The following is a 19,596-nucleotide window of genomic DNA, read 5'->3' as shown; positions in this document are numbered from 1 at the left end:
CTCTTTTTGACATCTTTATTCTATCATGCTCTTTAGAACTCAGAATTCCGAGTGAACAACATTGCTCTAGGTCTAGGGAAAGTATAAGAGGCCAAATTTTTCATTAGCCTATAAAGAGTAGATCTATATTAGTAGGAAAAACCAAGTGACAGGGAGAAGTTGTCCCCAACTTCTGATACAGTTTTTCCAGGTTCTATAATGTACTTATATTATTTTATTTTAGATGTTTATTTTAGAACATCACATGCACTGTAATTTCAAATTTTTTTTACTGTTTATTTATTTTTGACAGAGAGAGAGAGAGAGAGAGAGAGAGAGAGAGAGAGAGAGAGAGAGAACGAACATGAGTGGGGAAAGGGCAGAGAGAAAGGGAGACACAGAATCGGAAGCAGGCTCCAGGCTCCGAGCTGTGAGCACAGAGCCCGACGCTGGGCTCAAACCCACAAACTGTGAGATCATGACCTGAGCTGAAGTCTGATGCTCAACCGACTGAGCCACACAGGCGCCCCAATTTTAATATAAATATGTACCCAACAGGCAAATAATCATGATTTGGGTTTATCCTACAGATTGGTAAACTACACCCTGTGGACCAAATCTGGCCTGCCGATTGAGAATGGCTTACACTTTAACAAAAAAATTTTTTTAATGTTTATTTATTTTTGAAAGAGAGAGACAGAATGCAAGTGGGGGAGGGGCAGAGAGAGAGGGAGACACAATATCCGAAGCAGGCTCCAGGCTTGGAGCTATCAGCACAGAGCCTGATGCAAGGCTCATACCTACAAACTGTGAGATCATGACCTGGGCCAAAGTTGGACACTCAATCAACTGAACCACCCAGGTGCTTGTACACTTTTAAGTGACTATAAAAACAAACAACAAGGAATGTGTGGCACCTTATGTGATCTACAAAAGCCCAAAATATTTACTAACTGGCCTTCTATAGAGTGTGTCTCATCTGTTAAATTTGGATCTTTGATATTTTGAACTAGAATACATATAGTTACACAAATAGGAAGTTAAAATTTTATTTTTTAGAAAGCCAGGTTTATTCTCAGTAACAATTTGGAATTATAACTACCTAAAGTAATAATAATATTAATTTCAATACAATAAAGACTACCATGAACAATAAAAGAATTTCTCTTTAACTTTATGTTTTCATATCTTTCCTCGATGCTTATCTTCTGCATACTTTGATGCTATCTGATCACTCTGTTAATATTCCTATTTCTATGAGATCCAAGTATTGTCCTAACTTACACGTATACCTTAATTCTGTATTTCATAAAAAGGCATGGTCTATTAGGTCTTAATTCTATGCGTACTACATTCTATGATGACTGAGAAGGTGAAATTAGGATAAGCGCTTATTTTTCAGAAAGTAAGATTCTGGGATTTTTATTTATTGCAAAGACGTTATTCTTAAAGCTCTCTCCAATTTACATAACAGACTTCAAACAAATACTGTACTCAAGTCAGTAAACCTATTTAGAAGATATATAACCTAAAAGTATAATCTAAATAAGTATATTTTGTTATCATTAAATTAAAATTAAGATAATTTAACCTATTAGGGAAACATACATGGTAGTTTGTTCAGATAAAAATACAAGAGGTGGAGTATCAAGAATAGTTATAGGAATGAAAAAAGAAATTTATTTAGTTAGTTTATTTTTGAGAGAGAGCAAGCGTGAGCAGAGACGGGCAGAAGGAACGGGAGAGAGAGAATCCCAAGCAGGCTCCGCACTGTCAGCATGGAGCCCGATGTTTATCTGAAACTCACAAACCGTGAGATCATTACCGGAACTGAAACCAAGAGTTGTATGCTTAACTGACTGAGCCAGCCAGGTGCCCCGCCCCCCTGCCAATAAGAAATTTAATTCTCTTAGCGAAGGAATGTATTTACCTGCAGGTCATTCTGAGGGTTCCAATCAGAATCAAAAATTATACATGTATCAGCAGCAGTTAAGTTGATGCCCAACCCACCAGCTCGGGTGCACAGAAGGAAAACAAATCGATCTGAATCAGGTTTACTAAATCGATCTATAGCAGCTTGTCGCAGGTTCCCTCTGACTCTTCCATCAATTCGCTCATATAAATATCTATCAAATGAAATGGCATATATTTAGTTAGATGAATATAATGAAAATAAACATACATTCTATCAGATGTAAAGTCAGTTCTCCTGCAACATTATATTTACTATAAAATTAAGAAGCAATATCACCCCAACCAGTTTCTATGGTTTTTTAACTCTTGGTGTTGGTGGTAGGGAGAAAATACAAAGTAATATAAAGACACAAAATCTCTGCATTCCTGATGTATAACTAAAATACCATCATAATATCATTTTCAGAAGTTGGAATTCAAAAAAAAAAAAAACATGCAAAAACTACCTTGCTAATCTCATTATAATAAAAAAAAATTTTTTTTTTTAAAACAAAAATCAAAGACTTTCATAAAACCTCAGGAAACTTCCCAATGTTTCTCTGTCTCAATCATGTTATTCTCTCAAGATATACTTGATCACAAACTATGTATCTATCAAGGGCAAACTACAATGCTAATTCTTTTCTTTTTCATCTTTTTAAACAAGTCTGTTTATTAAAAGGATCTGAAAATAATAATACAGCTTTCAACATTTAACAAATTTTCAAGATGTTAACAATATGAAACATTAAGAACCTGCTTCAAAAAATCCAAAGTTTTCTGGATCATTCCAAATCATTCTGTAAAATGCTAATTCTTTTCTTTTTAAAAAACTTTTTAATGTTCATTTATTTTTGTATGAGAGAGAGGGACAGAGCATGAGTGGGGCAGGGGCAGAGAGAGAGGGAATCCAAAGCAGGCTCCAGACTGAGCTGTCAGGACAGAGCCCAACGCAGGGCTGGAACTCATGAACTGCAAGATCACGACCTGAGCTGAAGTCAGATGCTTAACCGACTGAGCCACCCAGATGCCTTGAATGCTAATTCTTTAGAGTCATTACTATTAAGCAATTAACTTTTAACTTCTTTTATCTTTTCTCATTCACATAAAATTCAGAAAATCATAGACATCAATAAAATTAAAATATACAAAACTTTAGGAACTAGAAGGGGGATACACACATTTGCCACACCTCTTGTGGTTCAAGGCACTTCTTTATACATGTAATTTACTAGAGTCTCAGCAGGAGCTCACTGTTGTCTCTACTACCTGTGAAATGGGGGTGTGACTTCAATAACATGACTTGTGACATTAAAGAAATTTGGGGTTTTCCATGAGATTCATCTTTATCTTATAAAGTTCTTTGTGTAAGAAGATAAAGAAAATGTAAGAATAGCTATTCTTAGGAATATTGCAACTTTATCTCATATGATATAAAGTTGAGAATAATACGTATTTTGAAAATAGACTAAAGGAGTGTAACACTGAAACTAAAAATAGAACTAGAAATAAAATAAAAAATGAAAATGAACTACACACTTTCCGATAATCTCAACTAGCTAGGCCTTTACTTATATATAAGAGTCAAAATTTGCTGAACTAAAATCTAAAGCTGCATCTTCAGATTCCCTTTTATGGAAATATGTTGATATCTGACTAGACCATGAATGTTCTGAGAACATATCCTTATGATAAATATCCTTTTCATCTAAATACTGATTAGACACTATTTAAGATTTATTGTCATGAACCAAAACAAAATTCCACATTAAACAAATCAGAAAGGATTAAAGCATGAATAAATGTCATATGGTAAATGGCAAGAGTGAAAGTGCAGCGAGTTCAGGTTCTAATTAAAATGAAAGACCTGAAAAGGTGAACCATTTTCTTTTATTTTTGAAGATGGTTATAAGTCCATTTAAAGAGTCATTACCCCAAAATTTACAAATCAAGTAAAATGTACACTAAAAACCCATTCCTAGGTCAACAAGTACCCATCAATGTACAAAGTTTACTTAATCAGTCTCCTTAGCCCCTCCTACTATGTACAACATACACAGAACACCTGACACATCCTGAACATCCTAAGCAATCCTTACAAATTAAATGGATTCTTAGATCAAGAGAAAGATGTGAGTAGAGCTAGGTTATAGTACACTGATGCCAAATCCTTAGCAGCATGTATTTAGTGTAATTCATAGTATAATTCAGTAGATGAATACATGCCTTACCTTTTATGAATGAGATAGTCCTCTAGGATGTCAAGGCAGCGTACCATCTGAGAGAAGATGAGCACTTTATGACCTCCAGCTTTCATTTTGGGAAGCAATTTATCAATAAGGACCAGTTTACCAGCAGACTGGATCATTGCTTGAAGATGAAAATCAGAAGCAGCTGGATTATACGTATCCCTAAATTCTCCAAGTATTTTCTCTTCAGCACCTGTCAAAGACACGTAAGAAGACAGCCTCAGTGCACAAATGCAGGCAGCCCCCAGTTGCTCTCTTTTAAAAACAAATCAAAATTAGTGTTCCTCTGTGCTTTTGTAACACATTATACTTCTCTGATGATAGGTACACTGTTTTTATTAGTATTATTTATGTTTGTGGCTAAACACCCATCAACACTAGACTATAATTTCATTGAGGATATGGGCAATGTCTTAAAGCATCTTATTATCTGTCGGGACCCCGGGCATAATGCCTTATATAAATTTATGTTTGCTAAATGTTTTTTTTTTTTTTTTTTAACATTTATTTATTTTTGAGACAGAGAGAGACAGAGCATGAACGGGGGAGGGTTGGAGAGAGAGGGAGACACAGAATCTGAAACAGCCTCCAGGCTCCGAGCTGTCAGCACAGAGCCCGACGCAGGGCTCGAACTCACAGACCGTGAGATCATGACCTGAGCCGAAGTCGGATGCTCAACTGACCGAGCCACCCAGGTGCCCCACATGTTTGCTAAATGTTTAATGAATGCTATCAGGGAAAGAATTAATGAAAATGTGGTCCTAATCTTAGGTGAGTAAACATGTATTTTTAAACAAACATCTATTATTTAAATACGAATACGACAGTGATCATCATTGAGGGTGATCACAATTAATCTGGATGTGTCTATGGGTACGTATCCTGCTGGCCATCAAAACAAGGACAATTAAAAGGGAAGTCAAGTTATAGGTCTCTGTGATGCATACTTCCTCCAGAGAGTCTAATCAGTATTAAAGGCTCTCTGCCTTCCCTCTGCCTGTCTGATCATTAAAGAATAACAGGATTCAAAGAGAGTTAATTATAGGGCTAAGAAACCATATGTTTTAAATTTTTTTTTTTTTTTTCAACATTTTTTATTTTATTTTTGGGACAGAGAGAGACAGAGCATGAACGGGGGAGGGGCAGAGAGAGAGGGAGACACAGAATCGGAAACAGGCTCCAGGCTCCGAGCCGTCAGCCCAGAGCCCGACGCGGGGCTCGAACTCACGGACCGCGAGATCGTGACCTGGCTGAAGTCGGACGCTTAACCGACTGCGCCACCCAGGCGCCCCAAGAAACCATATGTTTTAGATAAAGATGGGATAATATTCCCAGAAATAAGTGAAAAGATGTACAGAGAGAATATTAGTAGAGAACTTAATAAGACGTTAAAAAGCAACATGATTACAGCACAAAAACAGACACTAACTGGAGACCTGGACTGCAAAGGGACGAGGAAAAAGAAAAATGTAAACTCAGAGGCCCAAAGGTAGGCTTTGCTGTCTCTGCCCATGAGGAGGTTTCTATTGGAGGAGGAAGTCCAGTCCACATTAGACTGAACCAAGTCCTGCTCCTGTAACCTAGCATGCAATCATGGGGCACCCTGATGCTGAAACACCAAGAGTGATACATCACTGCCTTTCCTCGTAACAGCCACTGCAGCTGTAGTGGTGGTGGTGTTGCTGTCGTTAATTCACGAGCATTCGTTCAAAGAAACAAGTATTTGTTTGCAATCCTTGTTAGCTACCTTTGATAAGATATGGATGATTGCAGCACTTCCTGAGCTCCATCATGGTATTGACCAAATTAGGTACATTGGTCTGCCCTGCCCCTTTGGATAAAAAGGAGAAGTTCTTCTCCAAAATAGCCCGGTAGTATTTCTTTTGAATGTTAGTAAGTTCCACTTCAATGATGGTTTCTTCCTTTGGTGCCAGCTTCTTCTCCACATCTTCTTTCAATCGCCTCAACATCATGGGTTTCAGGATAGCCTGAAGTTTTTGCACCTGCATAAAAAATGATGAAAAGATATATAACGTATATGTGCATTTAGTTACAAATACATAAACACAATCACAGTGATAAGAGATTTGATGCCTTTGTTTACAAGGACCAATGAGGATACCTGTTCTTCTGTTTTCAGATCCCCAAATTCTTGCATAAATGTTGATTCAGAAGGAAACCTTAAAGGTTCTAGGAAGTGAAGAAGACTGAATAGTTCTTCAACTGTATTTTGGAGAGGTGTACCAGTCAAAAGCACCTTGTGTTCCTACATGAAGCAAGAATAATTCATGTCACATACCACAGTACTAAAATTATATGAAAGCTGACATAGGTTATCAAATGTTCAATGTTTTTCAAAAGCAAGTATCTTTCCCAACCATAATTTTCAAGAGTCAACTCAAAATACATCTCTACCCACAAATCTTCACTAATTTTTCAATTGCTTTTTTAAAAACTCTTATAATTCTTGTAATACTTCCCTTTTACAGGCTATTTTTACCTATTCATGCTTTTAAAAGAAAATTTCTAAATAATTAACAAGCATATTTTATATTTTCTCAAAGAAATAGAACTTTCAAGAACAAAGAAGCTATTTGTTTCTTTAGTACTCATTCTTGGCATGGTAATTTGTATGCAAAATGGTTCTCATTCTTTATCATTTGGCTAAACATCACTGGACTTTTCACAGAAGAACAAGCCTCAAATCATTAAGGCTACAATGCAACAATACAAAGAGCTGACTGGAATATGCTTCTAAACTAGAGTTGCATTACAAACTGAACATAATAGTAATAGGAAATAGACAAGATATTTCTGACGATAGTATGAATTATCATTTAAAATTTGATTTGACAGTATCTCTAAATCCCCAAGCTAAATATTTGTATATGTATCTGTATATCTGCATATGTAGGTATACGCCAGTAAATGTTTAGTCTAGAAACATATACACTCATCTATAAACACTGGAGTGGGGAGTGGAACTAGGGGGTGGGCATCAATGGGGCATAAAAAGAAGGACTTCGATGTGTTCCTGTATGTAGTTCTGCATACTAGAGTGACTTGTTCAAGTGTCCGTGTGCTAATTATGTGATGTTAATTAAATGAAAATGTTAAAAAAATGGAAAAGACTCTGATTTGAAATAAGCAAACACACTAGCAAGAAGACTTTAAAAAATGCCATTTATTAATTGTAACCAATATATGCTGAGCATGTGAAATTTTGTTCCTTAGTAATTAAACCGTAAGAGAAAACAGAAAAAACCTCAATTACCAGACAGAAATCAGATATAACCATCTTCTAAAACTTAAAAAGGAGTACATTTAGCATTAGCTCTCTGCCTTTACATTTCACTACGTAGCTAAGAAACTGAATTAAGTCAAAATAACGATAAGTTACTTACCAGATTCATGAGTTTCAGACCTTCAAGAAGTTTACAATTTTTATTCTTTAACCTATGTGCTTCATCAATAATCACACATCGCCATTCAATTGCATTTAGCTCTCCACAGCCACCAAGAATCATTTCAAAAGTGGTGATGATGGCTTGGAATCTGTAAGCTCCTCGAATGATACGCCCCTAGAAATTTATTATCAAATACAATAATTTGCTAGAATGTCTTCATCACAATTTTTAATTCCTGTCAAATTGCATAAAAATACATCTAAAGACATCTGCTACATTTTCCACTGAAATTTTTACATATGCATATATTTTCTTTAAATGAGGACATTTAGCATTAAAACTATATTATAGTGTTTTCAAGAATAATGTAAAAAATGTATAACAACACAATTATTTAATTTATAATTATATTCAAGTAAGTATTCCCTGATAAAATGTTTTATATAGTTTTTAAGAGTTATAGTAACAATTTTAGATCAAGAAAGAAATGGCCATTACAAAATCTGGCCAGTGAAATTTCAATTTTAACATTTATCATTTATATCCATGAGTTCACACATACAATGGCAAATAAATAGTTGATATCAAAATTAACCACCTGAGTCATGTATTCAGCAAATATTTATTGCGTGTCTATGTGCCAGGCCCTGCTCCAGATGCTGGAGATATGGCAGTAAATGAAACAGAAATAATTATCCAAGTGGAACTTACATCACAATGATTCAAATTCAGGACACAGCCATTGAGAAAAAAACAAAAATTTTTTAAAAAAGTTACAAAGTGATAAGCGCTGTGAAATAAAACAGGGATAAATAATAAGTGTAGGGTCAGAGGTGACCGCTGTAATGTTATGAATTGGCTGGGAGGCCATTACTAAGAAGTGACATTTGAGCAAAAGTCCTGAAGATGAGGGAGAAACCCAGGTGATACCTAGAGATCTAGAGGAGAAAGCATTCTTGGAAGGAGTAGCCAAGCATGAAGGTCCTCATGTGGGAATATCTTTGGCAGTCTTCACGTAATAGTAAGAATGCCAGAGAGGCTGAAACCTGCTGAGTGTGAAGGGGATGGAGCTGTGCTGGGACATGAAAGTGTGCTAAGGACTTGGCTCTTTCTCTGAGCAAGAAGCTATTGGGGGGTTCTGGGACAAGAGTAACATGGTTTGACATGTATTTTAAAAGAGTAATTTTGGCTTCTATGGTAAAAATAGTCTGAAAGAGGCCAGGGACAGATCATAGAGGCCCATTAAGGGACTGCCATAGTAATCCAAGCAAGAGATCATCATGGGAAGTCATGAGAAGTATTCAGTTCTAGATGTATTTTGAAAGGAGATCCCAAAGGATTTGAAAGGAGATCTACCTAATGGATAGGTATAGAGTGAGATAAAGAGGATTCAAGCTTAACTGCAGAATTTTTTTATCTTTTTTTTTTTTTAATTTTTTTTTTTAACGTTTATTTATTTTTGAGACAGAGAGAGACAGCATGAACGGGGGAGGGTCAGGGAGAGAGGGAGACACAGAATCTGAAACAGGCTCCAGGCTCTGAGCCATCAGCACAGAGCCTGACGCGGGGCTTGAACTCACGAACCGTGAGATCATGACCTGAGCCGAAGTCAGACGCCCAACCGACTGAGCCACCCAGGCGCCCCCATAATTTTTTAATCTTGAACAATTAGAAGGTGGTGCTGCTATTTGCTACAAAGAGAAAACTCAGGATTTTGGACATGTTATATTTGAGACGACTACTAGATATCCAAGTGGAATAGCTGAACAGGCATTTGGATAGGACTCTGGAATTCAGGAAAGAGGTTAGAGTTGGTGATAAGATTTGGGAGCTTCTAGCAGTACAGATGGTACTCAAGTTGTAGGACTGAATGGAGCCTCTGATGGAATAAGTACGGATATGAAAGAGTCTGAAGATGGAGCTCTGGGTCACCCCCAAGTTCAGATAGGGAAGATAAGAAGGAACCAGTAAAAGGGGCTTCAGAAAGAATGGGTAATGATATAGGACAGCACGACAACCTAGAAGCCAAGTCAAAGGAATGTTTAAATGGGACTGAAAACTATACATTATTAGGGATTAGGAGAAATGAAGGGTTAAGAAAGATTGTATATTCTGATTTAGGGTTTAATTCCTACTATTGATCATATACAATGGCCATTAAATTGATCCAGTAGAATATTATTAGAATAGGGGTAAAGTGTAAGTCCATGGCGTTTACACAGCTCTAACAACCTAGGATAGGATGCTTTCAGTTAAATTGACATCACAATGTTTAAGAATAAGAGCTTTGAAGTCTAAGTGACCTGGGTTTATTAATCCCAGTTTTGGTAGGGTTTTGGAGGAAACTATATAACTTCTTTATACTTCAGTTTCCTCATTTGTAAATGGGGCTAATGTTATTACCTATTTACAAGGTAGGCATTACAAAGATTAAGCAAAATACTGTCTCTAAAATGTATGGCATACTGCCTGGCACATGGTAATTACTCAATAAATATTTGTGATTATTAGTATTATTATCTCTGTTACTTTTTTCAGGGTAATTCAGAAAATGTTAGCATAATTTTACTGCTACTATGATAGAAGGTAAATATTCAATTAATTTATATTAAAATATACCTGAAAGAGCTCATAGTTAAATCTGTATTTATTTATTTTTTTTTTAGATTTTTTTTTTTTTTTAACATTTATTTTTGAGAAATAGACAAGAACGAGCAGGGGAGGTACAAAGAGAGAGGGAGACACAGAATCCGAAGCAGGCTCAGGCTCTGAGCTGTCAGCACAGAGCCTGACGCGGGGCTCAAACCCACAAATCTGTGAGATCATGACCTGAGCTGAAGTCAGCTGCTTAACCGACTGAGCCACTCAGGTGCCCCTTGAATCTGTATTTAAAGCACAAATCTATTTATCTCATCTTTAAAGGAGACATTTTTACCTTTTTAAATTTTAAACCTGTCAGAAAGTATTTTTCCAGAATGTATAACATTTACTACAAAAATATAATATTTTATATATACTATTCAGTTTATAACACATCAAGAATCTTTTAGCTTTTAGGCTCTCATGTTCATACCAAGCTCACATGAGACATATATTAAAATTGCAACCCTGTTAAACATCTCTTAAGCTCCCAAAGTTTTAATTATGCCTTTTATATATACTATACATATATAGTATATATAGAACTATATACATATATAGTATATATAGAACTAAGTCAATCATAATCATTTTTATGATACCATGCAGCTCTTAAATTCTACAAATGTATGACTGGGAAGAATAAAACACTATAGAAGGAAATCAAACTATAATCTAACTGAAATGTCATAGGCTTGAAAGGTACAAAGGTGACAGTTTCAATATAACTGAGGAATAACTAAAGGATTAAACAGATGCTTTATTTCATAGGAGATGTAATTGTTTCAACCATAAAAGAAGGACAATGAGGGGCGCCTGGGTGGCGCAGTCGGTTAAGCGTCCGACTTCAGCCGGGTCACGATCTCGCGGTCCGTGAGTTCGAGCCCCGCGTCAGGCTCTGGGCTGATGGCTTGGAGCCTGGAGCCTGTTTCCGATTCTGTGTCTCCCTCTCTCTCTGCCCCTCCCCCGTTCATGCTCTGTCTCTCTCTGTCCCAACAATTAAAAAAAAAAAAAAAAAGTTGAAAAAAGAAGGACAATGAGGTTGAAGGAACTAATAAATCAATTAATCCGTCCATTTTCAGCCTCCAATAGGTAGAAAATCAGTTACACTTGGGAAGAAAAGCAGTAGAAGGCTGGGCACATTACCTTACTTCAAACTGTATCATATCCCTTGACCTGGCCATGTGTTATAATGAGCCTTATAAAATAAAAGAATCAGTGAAAGAAAAATAAAATGTTAAGGTGCTACTGAGGCAAAGTGTCAGGCAATACACCTATTCCAATTAAAAAGTATAATTTGTGTGAACTATGTTTTTATTGATTTTGTTATTTCTTAATAAAATTCTTAATCTAAAAGAGTCCTATTACCTACCACTCAGAACTGCAATTAGCACTTAATGCTTTCTAGATTTAACTTTCTGCTAGAAAATTCTTTATTATGATGTCATCTCTTAATTTTATGATGTGTGTATTTAGCTGAAAAATAAGAAATTTCCTACTCAAGAGTAAGAGGCCAAAGGAAAACAGAAAATGTGCCGTTAGGATTTAGGGGGAGAAGAAAGCCACCAAATCACCACAGTACTGGAATAACCAATCCAAACAGGAAAAAGATATAGAGGTGTGCTTGTATCTGCATACAAAACAAACAAACAAACCAAACTTTAAAATATGTCTAGGGGCGCCTGGGTGGCACAGTCGGTTAAGCGTCCGACTTCAGCCAGGTCACGATCTCGCGGTCCGTGAGTTCGAGCCCCGCGTCAGGCTCTGGGCTGATGGCTCGGAGCCTGGAGCCTGTTTCCAATTCTGTGTCTCCCTCTCTCTCTGCCCCTCCCCCGTTCATGCTCTGTCTCTCTCTGTCCCAAAAAAAAAAAAAAAAAAAAAAAACGTTGGAAAAAAAAAATAAAATATGTCTAAAAATCAAAATCCTTTGAACATGAAAGAGAACCTAGGTTTTATCTGAATAGGCATTTAAACCCATCGTGTTCACTGAAGATTTAAATTTTTAAAATGGAGGGGAGAAAACTGGAGGATGATCAAAGAAACAAATACTATTCTAAAAATAAATTTAATGTGCATTTAAAAGCAATCAGTAAAACAATTATTCTAGTTGAAATATTAGGGATACAATCAAATTAGTACATTTGTATAAATCGGCACACTTTATAGTGAACTAGAACATGAACCTAATTCCTTGTCATTGTTCTCTTCAGCTACTAAAATTTATTGGAAAATAGATATGATGAATAGAGCCTGAACAAAGACGTTTGTAGGCAAATAATATGCATCCTTAATTTGAAAACAATGAATGTGTAGTAATTAGCTTTTTCAAACCTGACCTTTCAAACAACCAACAAAATCACCAGCAACACACCTGTGAGTCCCTGAAGTACATCTCATATTGCTGTATCATCTGTCTGCTAATCAGGCTCCCATGGTAAACCACAACATTAATATCAGTCCATGTACGGAATTCTCTCTCCCAGTTTGCAATAGTAGAAAGTGGAGCGATAATCAGGAAAGGTCCTCTTATACCAGTCAGAAGGATTTCGTAGAGGAATGTAATTGACTGAATGGTTTTGCCAAGACCCATTTCATCAGCTAAAATGCAGTTTCGTCTGAAATAAACAAATATATTATCCATGTATACATTGGGTTTTTCTGTACACTACAATGTCTTTAAAGATAAATATTCAGAAATAATCAAAGATCAAGTTAAAATACTTGCATTTATAAAAAATAAAAGTTGCTGAAGTGCAGAATAGGCATATCATTATTTATATATATAAAGTTATAATTTTATTATAATCCTGAAGAGGGAAAACTGTAGATTTTTGTAGCTCCAAAATAAAGATATCACCCGTTAGAGGTATGATTTTGTTAAAGAATGAAATGGCAAGAGTAAGGCAAACTAAATATATTATTTTTTCAGGAAGCATTTATTAAATACCTTCTATTATCTCAGGGACAGTATGAGAAGATAGGATACAAAAGAAATAGAACATGTTCTCTGCCTTCCAGGGGCTTGTATCTATTAGAAAAGCAGACATGCAAATAGATAAATAAATAAACAACCAACCAAACAGACAGTTATGCAATGTGCTATCACAGAAGCACAAATAAAGCACTGTTTTTCAACTTTGGCTGTGCATTAGAAGAACCTGAAAGCCTGAAAGAAACACAAGATACCCAGGGCTTTCCCCTACACATTATGATTCAATGTGTATGGAGTAGGATAAAAGCAGCTATAATTTAAAAAAAAAAAAAGTTCCACAGATGATTATAAGGCCAGTTGAGAATCATCAGAGTTAAGTTTATTAAGAAGCTCAGAGGAGTAAGTGTCCAACTCTGGCAAAAAGAGAGAGTAGAAGAGATCTCTTTCAGAGAAGAGGTTAGTAATGGGTAGGATTTTGCCAGAGAGCACAGCAAAGGAGTAGAGGTGTAAAGAACATGACCAACTGGGAGACTACAAATAGGGTTTTGAGATGAGGGTAAAAGGAGGGGGTATTACTGAGATATGAAGAGGTCATAAATGAAGAAGGTTAGACATCATTCTGTTATGCAATGGGAGTCAGTGAGAAGTTTTAAAGAAACCTGATGAGATTGGGTTTGTATTTTGAAGTTTACTCGGGTTCCACTGTGGTTATTAGAAGGTGAGGTGACTAGAAGCTGGGACACTAATTGGTGAAGTACTGTAATAATGCAGGAAACAATGATGGGCACTTGGACTAAGGAAGGGGGGCAAAGAGGAGAGAAAGTTAATTATGACTTGGAACGATTTAGACTTAGTGACCAACCAGATATACGTGGTATCGGATGACAGCCAGATTTCAGTCTGGTTGACTAAACGAACTGTATTATTGTTAATTTATTTTAAGTAGGCTCCACATCCAACATGGGGCATGAATTCACAACCCCAAGATCAAGAGTTGCATGCTTTACTGACTGAGCTAGCCAGGTACCCCTGAACGGTGTTATTCTTAACTGAAATACAAAATATGGAAGAACAAGAAGTTTGGCATGGAGGAAACAGGAAGTGATACGGTTAATTTTGAATTTTGTGTTTAAAGAATTGGTGAGATAGACTTTAAGGGTAGCAAGAGGCAAAGGGAAATATGGGCTTGGAGTGAGTTCAAGGTCTTAGTTAGAGATAAAGATACGAGACCATTAGGATGTTGTTGATAACTGAAGGCAACAAGGGGGGGTGGAGAACAAACCTGTACAAGAAGAGAGCAACAGAGGAACTTCAGGAGGAAAAGCAATACTGAAAGGGCAGGCAGAGGAAGGAAAACCAGCAGACCTGAAAGTCACAGAGTCTGGACAGAGTCACACTATGGAAGCTGCTGGGGGCGAAAATGGGGGAAAGTTTACAGAAGGAGCAATTACTACACAAATCACAAATCAAGAATTTGCAGCAGGGACACAGCAAATTAGGGCTGAAAAATACCTCATGGATTGGGAAACAGAGCGTTACAAAGATAGAGAATCAAATCCAAACAACAGGTTTAGAGAGAGCTGGAGATGAGGAAATGGGAAGAGACCATATGGCCTGTTCTTCCTAGAAATTACAAAGAGGGCTCGAGGCAGCCAGAAGGAGAAACAGAGCCAAGAAGAGAAGGTTTATTCTTTTCTTTCTTGTATTTTTACAACAGGTTAAACCCAGATTTGTTCGCAGAGTGAAGGGACAGCAGTACTCTTGAGAGGGCTTGAAGAAGTGACAGCGGTGTGAGAGTTGATCGAAGTGAGGTTCTGAGAAAACTGGATGAGCTGCATCTCAAGAACGTAGGTAGCAGCTTGAGTCTTGGTCCTGGGGAGGCACCTTTTAACTTCTGGTACATGAGGATGGGGTAAGAAAAGCTAAGAACGGAGCTACGTTTGTAGGCCTGGCTCTGAAGGCAGGCAGGAATCTGAACAAGCTCACCTGTGGGCCCTGGGCTCCTCTACGGAGCAGTCACACGGGCAGTGAGAAGGGCTGGGCTGTGATAGAGGGCTGTGAGGGAAGTGCTGAAAGTTTAAAACAAGCAATGGAGGCCATGGGAAGGGTACTGATGAAGGAATACAAGTAAAACAATATTTTGTTAACTATTTTACCTGGAAGGTTCTCCTGAGAAAAATGAAAGTCAATATTTAGAAAATATAAACTAGAAGAGTGCTGTGTGAGGTAACAAGTCCCCCCTAACTCCATATGACTGCATCTCATGACTCCCCATTACTCAGTGTAACAACTCAGAAGAATCAAGTGAGAAGTAAAAACACAGAAGAATGATTCTGAATAAAAGCATCATCAAATTTTGCTGTTATTACTAATAACAATGCCTTATTGTTTACTCTTTTGTATACACCACCACACTTTCTCAGTCATGGGTCTGTTTTTCACTTCTTTTGCAATTATATTTTCTTCTCAGTAAAAAAGTGAGATCATGTTCCACACAGCATTTTGAACAACATGGAAAATAATTAAAGGGGTAAATTCATTACTAGGTTCTTACATTTTGATTTCTGCTTCTGTTTTTTTGTTTTTTTTTTTTAAGTAGGCTCCATGCCCAGCGTGGGGCTTGAAGTTATGGCCCTGAGACTGAGAGACTTTCATGCTCTACTGACTGAGCCAGCCAGGCACCCCTTATATTTTGATTTCTACTCCTCATCAACTGCTGACAAACTGCTTCTTGAAGACTTAAATAATAGACCTACCTAATTCTTACTGGTATAATTGCTCACACTTTACTAACCAGATTCAATTCCTGGCAGACAGCAGTCTAAGCTGATAAACTGAAAAATACTTTGTAACACAACAGATGTTTTATGATGGTAAGAAAAGTATTTCAAATTTTATTATTAATCATTTAAATTAATTAATCATCTTAATTAATCATCTGATTGGCATACCGTTTAAGGAAGGAACTGAAGTCAAAATCCTAAATTGTAATTTATATATTTTCCTGAGGTAATCTCACTTTTAATAATAAAAACTCCATGACAGTAACAATACAGCAACATCAGTACCTATTTTACTTAACATATTTTGACACAAATAATAAAACAACACAATTTTTTTCTATTAAGATGTACTACCTACCTATTGTACCAATTGAATAAGAGCCAGTTGAGTCCTTCCAGTTGATATTCCCTGAGTTGATTGCCATTTTTATAGTCCCTGGATTGATCAATTTTTTTCCAAATATTAGCGGGAGGACGATCCTTTAGAAAAAAAAAAAAGAATGATGTATTTCAGAGTTTTTTAGTCTTCCATACATCTCATACATGGTAAAAGCATTGCTTTTAAAGTAATTATAGAAGCGTAACATTACATAGTGTTATGACAAAATTTTACAAACATCTAGAGACCAAGTTAGTTCTGCACAAACTCTTCCAGAAAATTGAAGAAGGCAGCATATGTCAACGCATTCCATGAAGCCCTGATACTAAAATCAAAGATATTACACAAACTCACTACACACAATATCTCTAATGAATAAAGATGCAAATTTCATAACACAATTTTAACAAATGGGATCCAATATTGAAAAGGGTAATACATCATGACCAAGTGAATTTTTCCCAGGAATGGAAGGTAGTTTAAATTTGAAAATTAATCAATGTTGATCAACAGACAAAAATAGATAATCTCAAAAGATGCAGAAAAGGGATTTAAAAAGTCTAATACCTGTTCCTGATAAAAATTCTCATTAAATTTTGAATAGATGGGAACTTCCTCACCTGATACGGTACATCTATGAAAAGAGCCAAAGCTTACATCATACTTAATGATTAAAGACTGAATGTTATCTCCTTAAGAATGGAAAAAGGTGGGGTGCCTGGGTGGCTTGGTCGGTTAAGCGTCCGACTTCGGCTCAGGTCAGGATCTCACGGTCCCTGAGTTTGAGCCCCGCGTCGGGCTCTGTGCTGACCGCTCAGAGCCTGGAGCCTGTTTCGGATTCTGTGTCTCCCTCTTTCTCTGCCCCTCCCCTGTTCATTCTCTCTCTCTGTCTCAAAAATAAATAAACGTTTAAAAAAATTAAAAAAAAAAAAAAAAGAATGGAAAAAGGTAAGCATGTGCACTGTCCCCACTTTTATTCAACATTGTACTGCAGGTTCTAACATGTGCAATCAATCAAGAAAAAGAAATAAAAGGCATTAAGATTAGAAATGAAGAGGTAAAACTAATTTCAAAGAAGACATGATTTGTCTATGGACAAATCCTGTGGAATCTACAACAAAGATAAACTAAACAGTGATTTTATTAGCAAGGTTGCATGACACAAGATCAATATACAGAAAACTATATTCTACATCATAGAAACAATTACAAACACATTAAAATTATCATAACAGCATCCAAAATATGCACTATTTAGGAATACATCTCACAAAATCATGTAAGAGTGGTATATTTAAAACTATAAAACATTGCTGAGAGAAATTAAAGAGGTAAATAAATGGACTTTCAGAGACTGAGTCTCAACATTATTGTTAATACCTTCCAACTGAAAAACAGATTCAACATAACCCAACCAAATCCCAGCAATGTTTTTGTAGAAATTGACATGCTGATTCTAAAACCATATGTAAATGCAAAAGACTAGATAGATCCCAAACAATTTGAAAAATAATAAAGTTGGAGGATTTATAATGATTTCAAGACTTGTAGAAGTTAAAGAATCGAGACTGGGTGGAACAGTTGTAAAGATAACAAATAGGTCAGTGGAACAGGACAGAGGGTTTAAAAATACACCCACATGTATGAAATCCATTGATTTCTGATAAAGTAGGAAAGGCAATTTAGTGGACTAAAAATAATTATTTTCCCCCCAAAATGATGCTAGAACAATAGGATACCCATAAGCAAAAAATGAACTTTGATCGTTACATATACTATATGTAAAAATTAACTAAAAATTCATCATTGACCTAGCAATCCCTACCAAAATAACACCAGCATTCTTCACAGAGATAGAACAAACAATTCTAAAACTTATGTGGAACAAGGAAGGATCCAGAATAGCCAAAGCAATCTTGAAAAAGAAAACCAAGCTGGAGGCATCACAATCCTGGACTTCAATCTGTATTACAAAGCTGTAATCATCAAGACAGTATGGTACTGGCACAAAAACAGACACTCAGAGCAATGGAACAGAACAGAGAACCCAGAAATGGACCCACGAAAGTATGGCCAACTAATCTTTGGCAAAGCGGGAAAAAATATCCAATGGAATAAAGACAGTCTCTTCAGCAAGTGGTGCTGGGAAAACTGGACAGCGACATGCAGAAAAACGAACCTGGTCACTTTCTTACACCATACACGAAAATAAATTCAAAATGGATGAAAGACCTAAATGTAAGACAGGAAGCCATCAAAATCCTCAAGGAGAAAGCAGGCAAAAACCTCTTTGATATCAGCCGTAGCAACTTCTTACTCAGCACGTCTCCAGAGGCAAGAGAAACAAAAGCAAAAATGAACTATTGGGACCTCATCAAAATAAAAAGCTTCTGCACAATGAAAGAAACAAGCAGCAAAACTAAAAGGCAACTGATGGAATGGGAGAAGATATTTGCAAACGACATATCAGATAAAGGGTTAGTATCCAAAATCTATAAAGAACTTACCAAACTGAACACCCAAAAAACAAATAATCCAGTGAAGAAATGGGCAAAAGACATGAATAGACACTTCTCCAAAGTCATCCAGATGGCCAACCAACACATGAAAAAATGTTCACATCACTCATCATCAGGGAAATACAAATCAAAACCACAATGAGATACCACCTCACACCTGTCAGAATGGCTAACATAAACAACTAAGGCAAGAACAGATGTTGGTGAAGATGTGGAGAATGAGGATCTCTTTTGCACTGCTGGTGGGAATGCAAGCTGGTGCAGCCACTCTGGAAAAATAGTATGGAGGTTCCTCAAAAAATAGAAGTACCCTATGACCCAGCAATTGCACTAGGTATTTATCCAGCAAATACAGGTGTGCTGTTTCAAAGGGGCACATGCACCCCAATGTTATTTATAGCAGCACTATCGACAATAGCCAAAGTATGAAAAGAGCCCAAATGTCCATCAACAGATGAAGAAGATGTGGTGTGTATACACACACACACACACACACACACACACACACACACACACACACGATGGAGTATTACTCGGCAATCAAAAAGAATGAAATCTGGTCATTTGCAACTATGTGGATGGAACTAGAGGTTATTATGCTAAGCGAAATTAGCCAGAGAAAGACAAATGTCATATGACTTCACTCATATGAGGAATTTAAGATACAAAACAGATGAACATAAGGGAAGGGAAGCAAAAATAATATAAAAACAGGGAGGAGGACAAAACATGAGAGACTCTTAAATATGAAGAAC

General features: G+C 36.5%; 1 protein-coding gene across 12 annotated transcripts in view; it reads right to left on the bottom strand.

Moving 5' to 3' along the window:
- CHD9 (chromodomain helicase DNA binding protein 9) overlaps window positions 1-19,596 on the bottom strand; it is a 237,295-nt gene that overhangs the window by 61,806 nt on the left and 155,893 nt on the right. For all 12 annotated transcript variants that reach the window (XM_058707433.1, XM_058707437.1, XM_058707432.1 and 9 more), the window contains 7 exons: window positions 16,302-16,423; window positions 12,600-12,843; window positions 7,586-7,762; window positions 6,304-6,447; window positions 5,929-6,184; window positions 4,164-4,374; window positions 1,910-2,105 (listed from right to left, as the gene is read on the bottom strand). In XM_058707433.1, the coding sequence (XP_058563416.1) occupies window positions 1,910-2,105; window positions 4,164-4,374; window positions 5,929-6,184; window positions 6,304-6,447; window positions 7,586-7,762; window positions 12,600-12,843; window positions 16,302-16,423 (1,350 nt within the window). The remainder of the gene's footprint in view (window positions 1-1,909; window positions 2,106-4,163; window positions 4,375-5,928; window positions 6,185-6,303; window positions 6,448-7,585; window positions 7,763-12,599; window positions 12,844-16,301; window positions 16,424-19,596) is intronic.

This window comes from Neofelis nebulosa, chromosome 17, assembly GCF_028018385.1.
Source record: "Neofelis nebulosa isolate mNeoNeb1 chromosome 17, mNeoNeb1.pri, whole genome shotgun sequence".
Classification (NCBI taxonomy): Eukaryota; Metazoa; Chordata; class Mammalia; order Carnivora; family Felidae; genus Neofelis; species Neofelis nebulosa.
This window is presented reverse-complemented; position numbering and strand designations above follow the sequence as displayed.